The sequence below is a fragment of the Stegastes partitus genome, unplaced genomic scaffold (genome assembly GCF_000690725.1).
Source record: "Stegastes partitus isolate 25-593 unplaced genomic scaffold, Stegastes_partitus-1.0.2 Scaffold1513, whole genome shotgun sequence".
Classification (NCBI taxonomy): Eukaryota; Metazoa; Chordata; class Actinopteri; family Pomacentridae; genus Stegastes; species Stegastes partitus.
Window position 1 is genome coordinate 136546 of NW_007579244.1, and position 12934 is coordinate 149479.

At 41.3% G+C, this 12934-nt stretch overlaps 1 protein-coding gene across 3 annotated transcripts; it reads right to left on the bottom strand.

Annotated features, from left to right (window-relative positions):
• Positions 1-217: 217 nt before the first annotated feature.
• LOC103371029 (poly [ADP-ribose] polymerase 14-like) lies at positions 218-12272 on the bottom strand. Of its 3 annotated transcripts, XR_520918.1 has the most exons (16): positions 12002-12272; positions 10700-10821; positions 7696-9819; positions 7367-7603; positions 7050-7274; positions 6863-6929; positions 6040-6186; positions 5857-5916; positions 5492-5668; positions 4448-4586; positions 4265-4320; positions 3048-3743; positions 2832-2965; positions 2570-2747; positions 1885-2476; positions 218-1854 (listed from the first exon to the last, which is right to left on the bottom strand). XR_520918.1 is itself a non-coding variant. In XM_008300243.1 (15 exons), the coding sequence occupies exons 1-15, from the start codon at positions 12198-12200 to the stop codon at positions 2196-2198; spliced, it is 4839 nt and encodes a 1612-aa protein (XP_008298465.1). In that variant the 5' UTR covers positions 12201-12272; the 3' UTR covers positions 218-2195. The 3 variants fall into 3 exon arrangements, 2 of the variants coding, with proteins under 2 accessions (XP_008298465.1, XP_008298464.1); XM_008300243.1 differs by having other exon boundaries at positions 218-2476; positions 7696-9816; XM_008300242.1 differs by having other exon boundaries at positions 218-2476.
• Positions 12273-12934: the final 662 nt, after the last annotated feature.

Consider the following 12934-nt stretch of genomic DNA (forward strand, 5'->3'; position numbering starts at 1 on the left):
TCTGACATTGTCCAGACATCTTAAGATGACATTCAAGGTGATGAAACACTAAGTTATTAACCCAATGTCATTAACATGAGTTTAGAAAATAGAAATATGAGTTTAAATTACACACAATATTAAGGTGGCGCAGATTTCAACATCATTACATCAACCCAACCCATCAATATGTTTGTTTCCAACTTAAATAATGTCTTCAAATCAGTACATCAGATTCTTTTAGCTTGTAACTATGCATTTATTGAAGTAGAACAGGTTCCTTGAATTACTTTTTAAAGTCATTTATCATGAACATTTATGGCACCGTTACAAAAACACAAACACTCCTGTTGATCCTGTGTTTTGGTTTTCTTTAAGAAATCGATTCACTTAGGGAGAGAGCTTAAAAAATTATTGGCAAAGTGTGACCACTTTTAAGAAATGAATTCCCATAGGACAGCTGGTTTAACTCTTTTCTTTGGTTAATGCAGACAAAAGCATAACTGAGGCATGTCCTGCTTTTGCATGCAGTGTTGATATTTGTGCACCAGCTCTATAGTTAATACTTCATGTAATCATTTCAAAGTTTGGTAATTAAATGGCTGATGTATAAATAAAATGAGCTGCTGTGCCAAATATCTCAATAATTTTAGTTGAAATTTCCAATGAAGGAAGTGATGGGAGCCACAGAGAGCAGTCTTTAGTCAGAGTTGTTGCATACAGCTGAAACAGACTCACATTACACCAACTTTACATTTAGAAGATAAAATAGAATTTCATTTTCATCACAAGATGTGTGGAAATCAGAAAAATAAAATAAAAAAAACAGGACTTCCAAACAAGTAAAGTGTAATTTCAAGGAGCTTCTGTGGCAAACTTCATCCTTCTAACATTGCTTCATGTTCCAATTCACTCCATGCTTTGCTGAAAGTCCGCTGAACACCAGAGTGCCACACATGTTCAGCTGAGAGGACGTCCTTTTCACACATCGACTTGTTTTTGTCCAGTATAGAGCAGGGCTGCAGGTTCATGGTCAAAGTGATTATCACATTTATTTTGATAAAAATGTAAGTCATTCTTATTTATTACAATTATTAATGGATTTTAGAAGCAACATATTTTCATTGCACTTTTACATGTCCATGTGCTGGATTGCTGCTAATGTAATGGTGTTTTGTAGGCGAGTATCTGCAAAGCACATCAAAAATGGTCGAACAAATTAGAATTCAGCGCATCTCCTGGAGGCAAAATAGAAAAAAAAACTGTACTGAAAACTCCTCACTCATCGGTGAAGTCAAAATTCTGATCAAGATAAATATTCACCAAATAGTGCAGCCTTACGACTTTTTCTTTTACAAAAAAAATTCTCCTTTTCCGTGTTCGTCTCCTGCTCCTTGCCCCCTTCACTATGCCTATGTGCAGCCCGATGCATTAAAAAAGAAGAAGAAGAAGAAAAAAACCTAAACAAAAACTCAGTTTATCCAAGAACCCTTAAATACAAGTAAACCATGTTCCAGCAGACAGACTTCTCTTGTAGCTATGGAGTAGGAGAAACATTTTGTTTTGTATTAAGCAGCAAAAAGAACTAACTATACTGCATGCAGAAACAATACAGTGCTTCCATTTTGGCTTGTGCAATACAGTAACACAACATAAGGCACCACTGTTATGGATATCTGAGCTGGATGAGGACTCGGTGAGGTAAAGGGGCCGGGGCTCCTCCAGGCGAGCTTTCAGTGAAGTCAGGCTTTCTAAGTTAGTCGTCATTACTTGACATCATTCCTCGAAATCTGAAATACTTGCAAGCAACATATGAAGATCCATTTGGAGGATCTCTTCGTCTGTTGCTCTGCTACTCTGGACTATGGGCAAAAACTCCTGGAAATTTATGCACAGGCTGCAAAAAAGTAGAGCCAAAGCATCACAATCACTCCCTCGGAAGTGCTTCTGTTGTTGTTGATATGCAGCAGCGTTTTCCCTGAGGACAGCATGCATCATAAACGTTGACCACGATCATCAAAATGAATAGTCACGTAATTGTGCAGCCCTGCTACAAAGTGCCTCTCTGTTGCTGAGAAATGAACACTCGTCAAGGTAAGATCACGAAAAACAGTTGCAGCTTTAACTCAAAATAGAAACCTAAGGCTAACTGATCACTATATGTGTAGGGTGTAAAAAGGATCCTTGTAACGCCAACCGTGCAGCACTGAGCTTCCTCAGCTGAAGGTGATGAGGTATTCTGGGTAGGCCTGGTCATCGTGGAAGATCACGAACATGGAGGGCTGCTGCTGGTTGTCCACCAAACTGTCGAAGCAGTTGGTGGGGTCCGAGCCTCGAGGAGGGGTGGCTTTCATGGCGGAAGTACCGACTGTGTAACGGCCGGTCAGGACACGAGCCACATACAGACGCCTCAGGCCCGAGGTGTCTGCTGGAGAAAACCTACCGGCCGAATAGTTGGCTTCCACAGCGAAGTAAACTCCCTTACCGTACATGGCAGCTAGGACATAAGAAGTTCAACATTTAACTTTACTTTTTTTAGCATCATAAATCATTGGGGCTTTTAAATAAGAACATCTAACAAACGCCTTACCATGAGCTCCTGCAAAGCTCCTGTCAAATCTGTCCCTCTCAATGCAGGTGCACGACTCTGCTGACGTGCCATGGTAGAGAGACTTCTCACCGAGCTCTGCCGCACTGTTCTTGGTAAGTATACGCTGCCTACACACACTGTAGGCATGCCACAGGTAGAGGTTCTGCACACGCTCAATCTGAGTTCAGAAAACAACCAGTTATATTCTGTACGTTGGGTTTCTAGCTGGTTAAAAGTGTATCAAAACGTATGACAAGCTCACTTTGCTGATGTTGTATTTGGCCGTTCGGAAGAAACACTGGGCTACATCCTGGTATTCCGCTGAGTTAGCCTGCAGCTCGACCTTTTTAAAGACTTCTTCCTGCATAGGTTCCCAGTGTGCTGGCAGCTGCAAGGCTGAAGCAGAAGCCACAAGAAATAATATGATGATTTTGGAAACACATTCAAAAAAGAAGACAGTGAACAAAATGTGACATACCTGCATCAGACTGGCTCCTGTTCATGCTGTACGTGATACCTGTCAGACAGTCGGTGGCTTCTTTTGTCGTCAGGTTTACTTTCACCTTTATGCCGTCTGGTGTCGCAATCTCAGCAAACACTTGTTTCCCTATGCGAGCCTCCTCCAACACATAGTTCTCATGGAGGTTCAGCTCCTGCCAGTGTCCATTTCCATCCTTAATTGACCACTGGACAGTGAGAGCCAACATTGCTTCTTCTTTCTCTTGGAGGTCTTCATAAAGCACTCTTTGGATTACGCCATTTATCAGGTCAATTACACTCAAAACGTCTTCATTTAGGCCTTTCAGCACGTAGACCTCTTGTCCTGACCGACCCCCCGCTTGAGATCTGGCTGCATTTCCAGCTCTGCTGTCATTCAGCCTGGGCTCCAGGCTCATTCCTAAGACTTTGACTTTTGCCTGCACTGCGTCCAGCTCCATGGCATCAAGCCTGAACAAATGCTGCACTTGCACGTCTCTCTCTACCAGCTGCCTCTGCAGGAGCCCCTCCAAATCTCTTTTGATGGTATCGATGATGTCTGGGCCACAGCTAATTATATTTATCACAGCTGGCTGGGGCTTTGAAAAGGTGAGGGATGAACCATGCAGCGCTGCAGAGGTTGCAGAGGTTCTTGACTTCTTGTCGTGCCACTTCTTGAGCCTTCGCTTAGCTCTTTCTATAAAGTGAGAAACAGCTATTTAATGTCTAGTGCTGAAATTTTGAACATTGGTTTGTGGTTCCTCAAGGATAAAGCACAATGACGTCTCCTATTGTGGCACCGTGAGGTTGACATTTGTGGTTCAGAGTACAACAAACTCTTGGATAAACAGCCGACAGAGTTTCTATAGATATCTGAGGTTCTGTTTTGTTCAATAAATTGATTAATGACCAAATACCACAAAAAACAATGACATTTCCATCAGCCTAAACTATGTTTGGAAACCCTTTTCAGACATTGCTGGCTTCATCAGTTTGTTAAAGTGGCGCATCACTCAACACCCTTGGTCTTGTTTTAGATTACACATCAACCACACACCACAAAAACGCTCATTTCTCAGTTAACATTCAGCACTTGTGCAATTACATTATATCCTGAAATCTGAAACTACTTAGTACTTTTCATTATTAGGTCTTATTCTCTCAGTTTTTGCACAGAAAGAACTCATTAATGTTCAAGAGATCTCAATGAAAACATACCTATCAGGCTGCCACGGCCTGGGGCGTCTTGTCCAATGTGACTCTGCAGCTCTGATCTGCAAAAACATATCACAGGACATGTTGTTAAAAACAAGAAATCTGACCGGAAAAAAGAATGAACTTCAATCTAAAACTCTAACCGTCCCTTCTGTTGCTTGTTCTGGTGTGAAGAAAGACTCTAACCTGAAGGCCTGGAAGACTGGCAGCTTCAGGATGACAATGCGGATGAGTGAGAGAGACATTGGTTCCAAGTTGTGAATAGCTGAGGACATGCCGTCCAGCATGGCTTTACAGGCTTTACTAGGATCCATACCAGCCGCTCCTGATCAGATGAAAAGACAATTGTTGTGGAAACATCACCAAAGATTCCATTTACAGCAACAGATTCTGCCCATCTTCACCTTTAACTGGTTTTCATGAGTTGCTACTTTGATTGAACTTAACTAGATGAGTTTTTTTTCTACATTTATGTGATTAAAACATAAAACTAGAGAGCCCTCAGTAGATAGCTGCCCAATGTATGCATGTTGACCTGATTCTGTGCATCTACATTAGGATGAACTTGCCTTGATTTTGTCTTAAAATGATCCATAATGTAACAACAGCTTATTCTGTTATCGAACACAGATACTTTGCATGGAGGGGAAGCGTTTTGCTGTAATTTATGCCTACAACTAAGCACCTAAGATTAATGACCTTGAGTTTGACCTTTTGCCCAAGGTCAAATGTCACATCACCAATATGGGTTTCTATCTGATTGTAGTAAAAAACTATGTGTTTATCTCACATCTTTTCCAAATTATAATGGACTGAAAATGTGTGATGATTTAAGACCTTCATTATAACCTTGACCTTTGTCTCATCGGTCATATGTTACATCACCAGTGTATAGGCCTCCAATGTCTTCCTAAGTTAGTCTACTACACTTATGTCTTTTTGTGCATTTTCAGTCACACAGAGCTGTTTTTGGGAAATGGGACCTTTGACCTCTGTAGCGGTCACCAAATGCATGTATGGACCCCAAAATCTAATCAGTCCGAGAAGGGACCATACAGAGGTCATGTATGAAGTTTCAGGTTCAAACTCCTCTCCTGCAAAGTGCTGGACTGTTAACAGACAAAAAAAAACACCCAAACACACCAGCACGATGACTCTATAGTTGCCTATCAATGGGCAACCACTCATAAACACACAGATGCACATCGACAGCAGGCACACAGTACAAACCAGTATTGATGGCTGGAAAGGCCACTGACTGACAGCCTTTCTTCTCACACTGCTTCAGTATCTTTTTGCAGATCTTGCGGATCCTCTGCGGGTCGCCCTTAAAGCTAGCATGGATGATTTCCCTGCAGCCAAGCCTCCCGGGTCCTGTGGTGCACATGAAGTTTTCTGGAATGCCCTCTGACAAAATACAAAATAAAAAAGCACACAGGATTAAAACAAATCCCACCATATTGGATTTGTGCATAAGATGTTTGATGAATATGTCAACTTCAGCGTCTCAACCGCAGACTTTAATATAATAAAAACACTCCCTTCAACCTCTTTTAAGTATTATCAGTATTTTTCAGTTCACTCCTCAGGCTTACTTTGTGCTAACTCTGCTTGGACAGCGGGGCCTGCTGCATTCAGAATGGCTTCACAGACACCTGTAGAATTCATAAATAGTTAGAATCAAACCTCAGGTAATTTACTGTACAAGGAAAATAAAGACAGAACTTCTGCAGTCCTGTATGTGTATTTAAAAATCAATCAAACCATTCAGATCGTACCAGACGGTTTTTTGGAGAAGTCCAGTGTGTTGACCATGACATCAGTGCCCTCTTTTATGATGTCACCACAGATCATCTGAAGCTTGACTCCGCCCAGTGTGGCAGTGACCTCATCATTGGTTACGGAGACGTGCCTGTAGAAGGGTGCTAAAGTCATGGCAATAGAAAAGAAATTAGAAGTTAACACCTAGGTAATTTTCAAGACCAAAACAGAGTTAAAAGGACTGAAATTAAAGGACTCCAAACTAATATTGTTCTGTTAATGTGTAAGTAGCAAAAATGTGCTGACACACAGTTTTTATGAGCTTCTCTGATGTTTTTCTGCCTCCTTGTGGTCTCCGGTGGTTACTGCAGCCTTAAACGTCACATATGGTGCTTCGTATCAGCACATTAATGAAAGTCTCACATGTTCCTATAATGTGTCTGTTTTTCCAACTCAAAACTCAGCAAAAATGTCTCGTTTTAGCATGATTGTATAACCACTGGCTTCAGCCATGTTCTAAATGGGCTGTTTCAGTGTCGATCACTTTAAATGCTGCTGAGCTACGGCTGTTCTCACCGTCTTCAGGAAGAAGATTCTATCTCTGTTTGTGACTGACACTGTGGAAGAAAAGCAGCAGGTGACTCGCCAGCTTGATTCTGAGTTTTGTGGTAAATGATCATTTTCCAAGTTTTTATGACAAACATAACACAATAAAATGGACATTCACCATATGGGACCTTAAAGGATTTAGTAAAGGTTTTTTTTTTTTTTTGGAAAGAAGCAATTCATCAAAGTCTTGCTTAGTCTGAAACTGAAAAGGCAACAGTGATCCAGACTAACCTTGACTTGGGTTAGCATTATTTGTGAATCCTCTGAGATGCACAGTTTCCTGTGCAGACTCCAAGGCCTGTTCAAGGAAACGTAAATGGTTTGAGGTGTAAAACAAATAGATTACAAGGGCATGACCAACACATTTTCAGTCTAGACACATTCTACTGACATGAAGCTGTATTGGCATTTACTTTACCTTGCTAGATTCTTTGTCTGTGGGGAGAGTAACGAAACGGACCAGGAAAGGTGAGGTGTCGTCTCGGTTCTGTTCAAATACAGCAACCTCCTCCAGAAGAACCCTGGCGGCCATGTTGTGAGGAAAACCCAGGGCAACACCGGTCCCAAGCACAGGAAGAGCAACTGAACGAAAACCTCTGCTGGCACAGGAAGCTAGAATTTTTTTCATTCCCTGCCTCAGTGCCTGGAAAATTGAAAGATTGGTTGTTGGCGGTTTTAAAGAGACAGAGATAGGGCAAACATGTACCTGTGTTTTCCATGTATGCAGTACTTCACCTGGACTGCAGTTCCATGTTGGTTTTTATCCCAGTGGACTTGGTTGAGGAAGAACACTGCTTTAGATTTAAGGACAGGCAAGTTCTCCACCAGGACTGTGCCACCAGGCAGTGTTGCTCCTCCTGCTTCCTTATTAAACTCTACAGTCAGCTGAGGTCCAACCATATCGGATAAAGTGTTACCAACACGGGTAGACAGAGGATTATGGCCAACCATTGGAGACACCACGGCATCCACCTTACAAAGTACAATGTTCAAATTTATCCAATTTAGCGCTTTGAACAATCGTTTTAGTGTTGCAGCTTTAACATCTCTAAAACGTTTCTCACCTGCTGGGTCTCGATGGTTCCCTGAACGATCTCTACCTGGACGCTGCCTCCACGAGCTCTGGCTGTGGCTCCTGCTGTGGCTCCTGTTGCTGAGTCTTGGTCAGCAGCATCCCTCTGGAGCTCCACATCCGGTGCGGTGCTGCTTCTGCTACTCACCCCTTGGAGAAGCCTGTCACATGCTTCCTTCATGGCCCTCACCACCTCTCCTCTGTTATCAATCAGGATTATCTTGCTCAGACTTCGCCCTCCCTGACTACCAAACTTCCTGACAGCAGTTACGATAGCCTCAGAGCACACAGTGACAGGAACACCGAACGCACCTGAGCTGATACAAGGAATAGCTATGGACTGGAACTCCATCATTTCTGCTAAATTCAAAGCCGTCTGCACAGTTTTTTCCAGTAACTCCCTCTCTTTGCCACCTACTTTTCCACCTATAGGCCCAACGGCATGGAGGAGTTTCTTACATTTTAGGTTGCCTCCGGTGGTCACTACAACCTCCCCCGTCAAGATTTTTCCACTCTGCTTGACTATGGCTTTGCTCTCCTTCTGCACCTGAGACCCACCTGCTTTACTCAGTGCAGCAGCGATGCCTCCACGGTGGTCCAGATCCTCATTGGCAGCGTTCACCAGGGCATCGGCGTATTGTTTGGTGATGTCCCCTTCACACACCAGCACCTGGAGCCCGTCCTGAAGGCTGTATTTTGCAAATCCTAAATTCTGTCTACTAGCATGAGGCTGCCTCTCAAGCCACATGAGACACTTTTTAGACTGAGCCATACTTAAGATGCTGTCTCTTCCAGAGGGGCTTTCAAAATACCTGACTGCTGCTGGAAGATCAATGGTGACTCTGCGCTGAACAAGGGAGTCCAGAAGTGGACCCAGCCTGTTCCTGACCTCAGTCACTTTGTTTGCTGGACCTTCCAGTGCCACTATGGGCCCAGAGGAAGATGTCAAAGGATAGAGAGTAACCCCTGAATGAGCAAAGTTATGCAGCTGAAGCAATTCTGTCAAGTGCTGTACTAACTCTGGGAAAGGAAGAATGACTTTTCCTTCTATGCTTGCCTGGTCCAAAATAAACTGTGTGACAGTATCGCTCAGCTCTTCAACCTGTTTCGTGTGGCCGAGTAAGAACACCACGCTGTCTGAGCCGAACACAACCTGAGCCCTACGCTGTCCTTGGTTCATCTCATTTGTCTTGGACTTAAGCATTTCCTGAAGCTCTGGTGGCACAACAGAGTAGTTAGGAACATAAAACCTGACATCCTTGAACTCTTCTTGTAATTGTTTCTCTGCGTAATCCAGTTTAGCATCAGAGAAGGCGAAGAAATTAAGCTCTGTGTCTCGCAACTCTACTTCTACCTCGTTACCAACCCCTAAAAAGTCCCGGAGCACCCCTGGACCCCCATGAACCTTCCTCAGGAAAGCCAAAAAATGTGGGCTCTTGTCAGATACTGTTCTCTGTAACACCAAGTTCTCCTCTTCACATATCAGCTCTCCAGCCTTAACAATCTCCTGCACAGAACCTGTCAAAACCAGCTGACCTGCATCTCCCTGTGTGACCTTCACTTCTGGCAAATTTTGTCCCAAACTGCCCTGAATCTCTTTCCACAGGAGGCGGAGTTTGGCCTCACCTAGTCGACGGACGGTGGTTTGCTGCTCGCTGAAACTCGATCCTCTGTGTTTCCCTTTGGAGCCCTCTACATCTGCTAACCTGGCGTTCACCTGAGAATGTGTCCCGACAACAACAGCCATCCCGACCTCGCTGTACACTTTCACCTCATCTGTGGTCTGACCAGAGCTGCAGGACTGAAGCAAAACTTTGGCTTTGCGAGGGTCCATCTCATAATGGCACCGGTAGTCATCAAAAACTCTGTCTACCTCAGCTTTCCAGTGACTGTCTCCATGTGCAGTACCAGGCTGAGCTGACCTCCTGACTAAAACCCTGCCTTCCTCTGGGTAAAGCTGAGCAGAGCAGGCCACAGAGGCCAGCTTTTTCTCCAGTTCTTTCCCAGCCTTCGGACATTCCTTCAGGAAACGAAGGAGGTAACCATCACACTGCAGTTCATACTCTTCCCCACTTGGTGGCAGGTTTGAGGCAAGAGTGGAGTCCTGTTTCTGCTGCTGGAAAGACACAGTATTTTTAGTAAACAAAAACTATTTTAAATAATTACTCATCTTTAGTCTAAAGCAGTGTTTAAGTTGCACAAATATAAAGAAAACGACAAAAATACCGATCCATCAAGGCCCGCACATCCAGACTCACCAACACGTTCTACCCAAGTGCAATATGGGTACTGAATGCACGTTAGTCTATAGTCTGTACTATTTATCACATATATTTATTATCTATACTATACTACACTATGCTATATACACTATATTATAAATACATTTTAATTATTCTATATTAAACTATTCTATATTTTGTAGATATATATTATATCACTTATAAAAATTCTTCATTTATATTATTTATATTTCTCATATATCCACAGTGTTCCTCCGTCAGCAGTGCAATATATTTATTCTACTGTTTGGCTAACTGTACATACTTCCTACTGACTAATGTTGTAAATGTATGTATATATACTTATTTGTCTTTTTATACTTTTACCTTTATACCTTTGCACCATGGGAGTTGTCTTTTAATTTCGTTGTACTTTGTGTATGATGACAATAAAGGCATTTATTCTATTCTATTGTACTCTATTCTATTCCATTGTACTCTACTCTATTCTATAAATGAGGATTCAGTGGTTTTAGGGTTGTGGCTGCTTGGTGTATTTCTACTGTCAATAACTTTGATTCATTTTAAGACAAACAGCTGATATTCATTTTCAGTTTAAGCTTATTCTGATACCTTATTTAGCTTAATATAAACTGCACGTATCCACTGAAGCACTTTTACACACTGTTCAACAGCTCCGTTGTGTTGAAATCAAGGTCACCTGAACAGCATTAATGGAGTAAACGTACACTGCTACACTGTGAGATTACTCACCTGTGATGAAGCGGCGAGGTCGGAGGCAGCTGAGATGTGAGAGGAGCCTCGGACCCTCAGAACCAGAGGACCACCTGGAAACTCCAGCACATGCTCGCATCTTTGCAGGACTCTTTGCTGAGCTGAGACAGAGACGAGGACGTTACTTGTCAGGGTCCAGACAACTTCCTGCATCCTTTAAAGATACCGTGTCAGTGGCTTGCTAACAGACACGCCTTCATGATGGCAGTGTAAGAATGCAGTCAAGTGATGAGCTGGAATGAAAACCATCCTTGGAATCTTTTTCATTGCTTTGATCTGGAGCTCTGAGGTGCTCGTACTTCACCTGAACTTTGCTTTTCATTTCTGCTCCAGAATTTCTGTCCTTTGCTGATAGAAAACACTAATTAATAACTTGACATTATTAGTTAGTTAGTTTGAGGTTTTGACAGCAGCTTTAACAAGCAGTGTGAAGATGGACTTGTGATAAACTCATGTGAATTGGTAAAAAGAAATACTGCAGTGGAAAATAACTGTAAATATTTTTGGCTCATTTAAAAACAGTAAAAAATTGTGTAAGTTTATGAACAAATTTGTAAAAATACAAATTATTGATGTGGATATTTTATGCAGTTAAGGCTGGATGGTTTTAGGGTTTTTTGTTTTTTTTAAATTTTTATTTACCTTCATCATGATTATACAGGATCTTATCTGTAATTTAACAAAGCAGGGAATTAAAAAAAAAAAAAAAAAAGAATTGCAAATTCCTTAATGTGCTTTTTTTTTTTCTTAAATGATGGCAAATAAAAAATAAAATTAAAAATGGGGCACCAGGTACAGTTTGCTTGTGTTTTTTTCCTCTTTTTCAACCAATATGTAAATTAATAGTTTATTTTCTGTGATTTTACTTGTTAATATCTGTAATTCAACCAAACAGTTGATATCTGTAAACCAGCAGTAAGTAACATTTTGAATGAAGGATACTTTTACATTGTAATCAAGTATTTTTACTTCTACTGAAGCATCGACAGTATTTGCTCCACCCAAGAGTGTGAAAGTGAAACTAAACATTTCTAAATTTAGACACTCATCCAACAGGTTGCAAAAACTTATTTCGACCATCAGATATGTTTTGACGTGAAATTTAGTTTCTTTCATTAAAAAACTAAATCTAAACCAAATACAAACAAAATGTGATGGAAACCCAGACCTGTTGTTTTTGGCGCATACTTTCACTTTCACCGGCACAAGACATTTAACCTGCGACATAAAGAAATGAAGCAAGAACTGAGCTACACAGACACATATGCTGACTTTTCTTACCTTCTGGGTCTTTAAAAGAAACGCAGCAAACTTTATCGTCCACGTTAGTCACGGAGCCGCACTCTCCTCCGCCGGATTTGCGGCGAATCTGGAAGTAGTTTTCTATCTTCTTCCTTTGCTCTGCGCTCAGGTTGGCACATTCGAAGAAAACGGGGTACTGGTAAGGATCCTCCATCCCCACGGTGACAACTGCACTCATTTAATAAATCACATACAGAGATTTAACAGCAGAGACAACTGCTGGACGCGTCCGGTGCCAGCCGCTGCCGTGCGCCCTGTGCGCGCGCGTCACTTCCTCCTTCCTGTAGACTCAAAGCACATCTGACAGAAAGAGGCTTTTTTTTTTTTAAGAAAAAATATCACTGAAGAAAATTCTCAAACTTTGTTCTCATGCTCTAGTTTGAATTAGAGTTTGTTACTTTCTAGGTTCCTTTGGTGCCTTTACGTTAAAAATGTTGTTCAGATTGTACTTGTTCAGGGGACCCAAAACTAAGTTGTGTTGAATAGTTTAGAATTTTTTCATATGTTGTCAGACCTGGGATATGTTTTGTTTGTTGCATTTTCACCCTCAAAAAACTTTTTTTTTTATTTTTATAAATGGTAATTTCATTGTTTTATAACATTTAACTCTAAAACTACACTTTTTTTTTTTGCTGGTTTGAGATCAGCAAAAATATTGGTATTTTGCAGATATTTCCTAGTTTGTGAAGGACAAATCATTTACACCAGTGATTAAAAAAGTTAATCATTTAACTGTTATTGACCAATTTTCAGTTTCACTGAATTACAGATCATATCCAATACAAATCATGTTTAAAAAAGTATTTTACATATTGACTGTATAAACAAAGAGGCCAAACTTTTTATCACGTCCACATCAAAAATGTCTTTTTTTTATTTTATTTTTGCACAATGTGTGACTGTAAAATTACA

What these genes read in the sequence shown, in the direction of transcription:
- LOC103371029 (XM_008300242.1), bottom strand. Translation starts at nt 12,200, where the DNA reads ATGAGTGCAGTTGTCACCGTGGGGATGGAGGATCCTTACCAGTACCCC. An exon ending in CCAAATACAACATCAGCAAA is followed by an intron (nt 2,748 to 2,831) that starts GTGAGCTTGTCA and finishes TTCTGAACTCAG; the next exon opens with ATTGAGCGTGTGCAGAACCT. An exon ending in GAGCTTTGCAGGAGCTCATG is followed by an intron (nt 2,477 to 2,569) that starts GTAAGGCGTTTG and finishes CTTATGTCCTAG; the next exon opens with CTGCCATGTACGGTAAGGGA.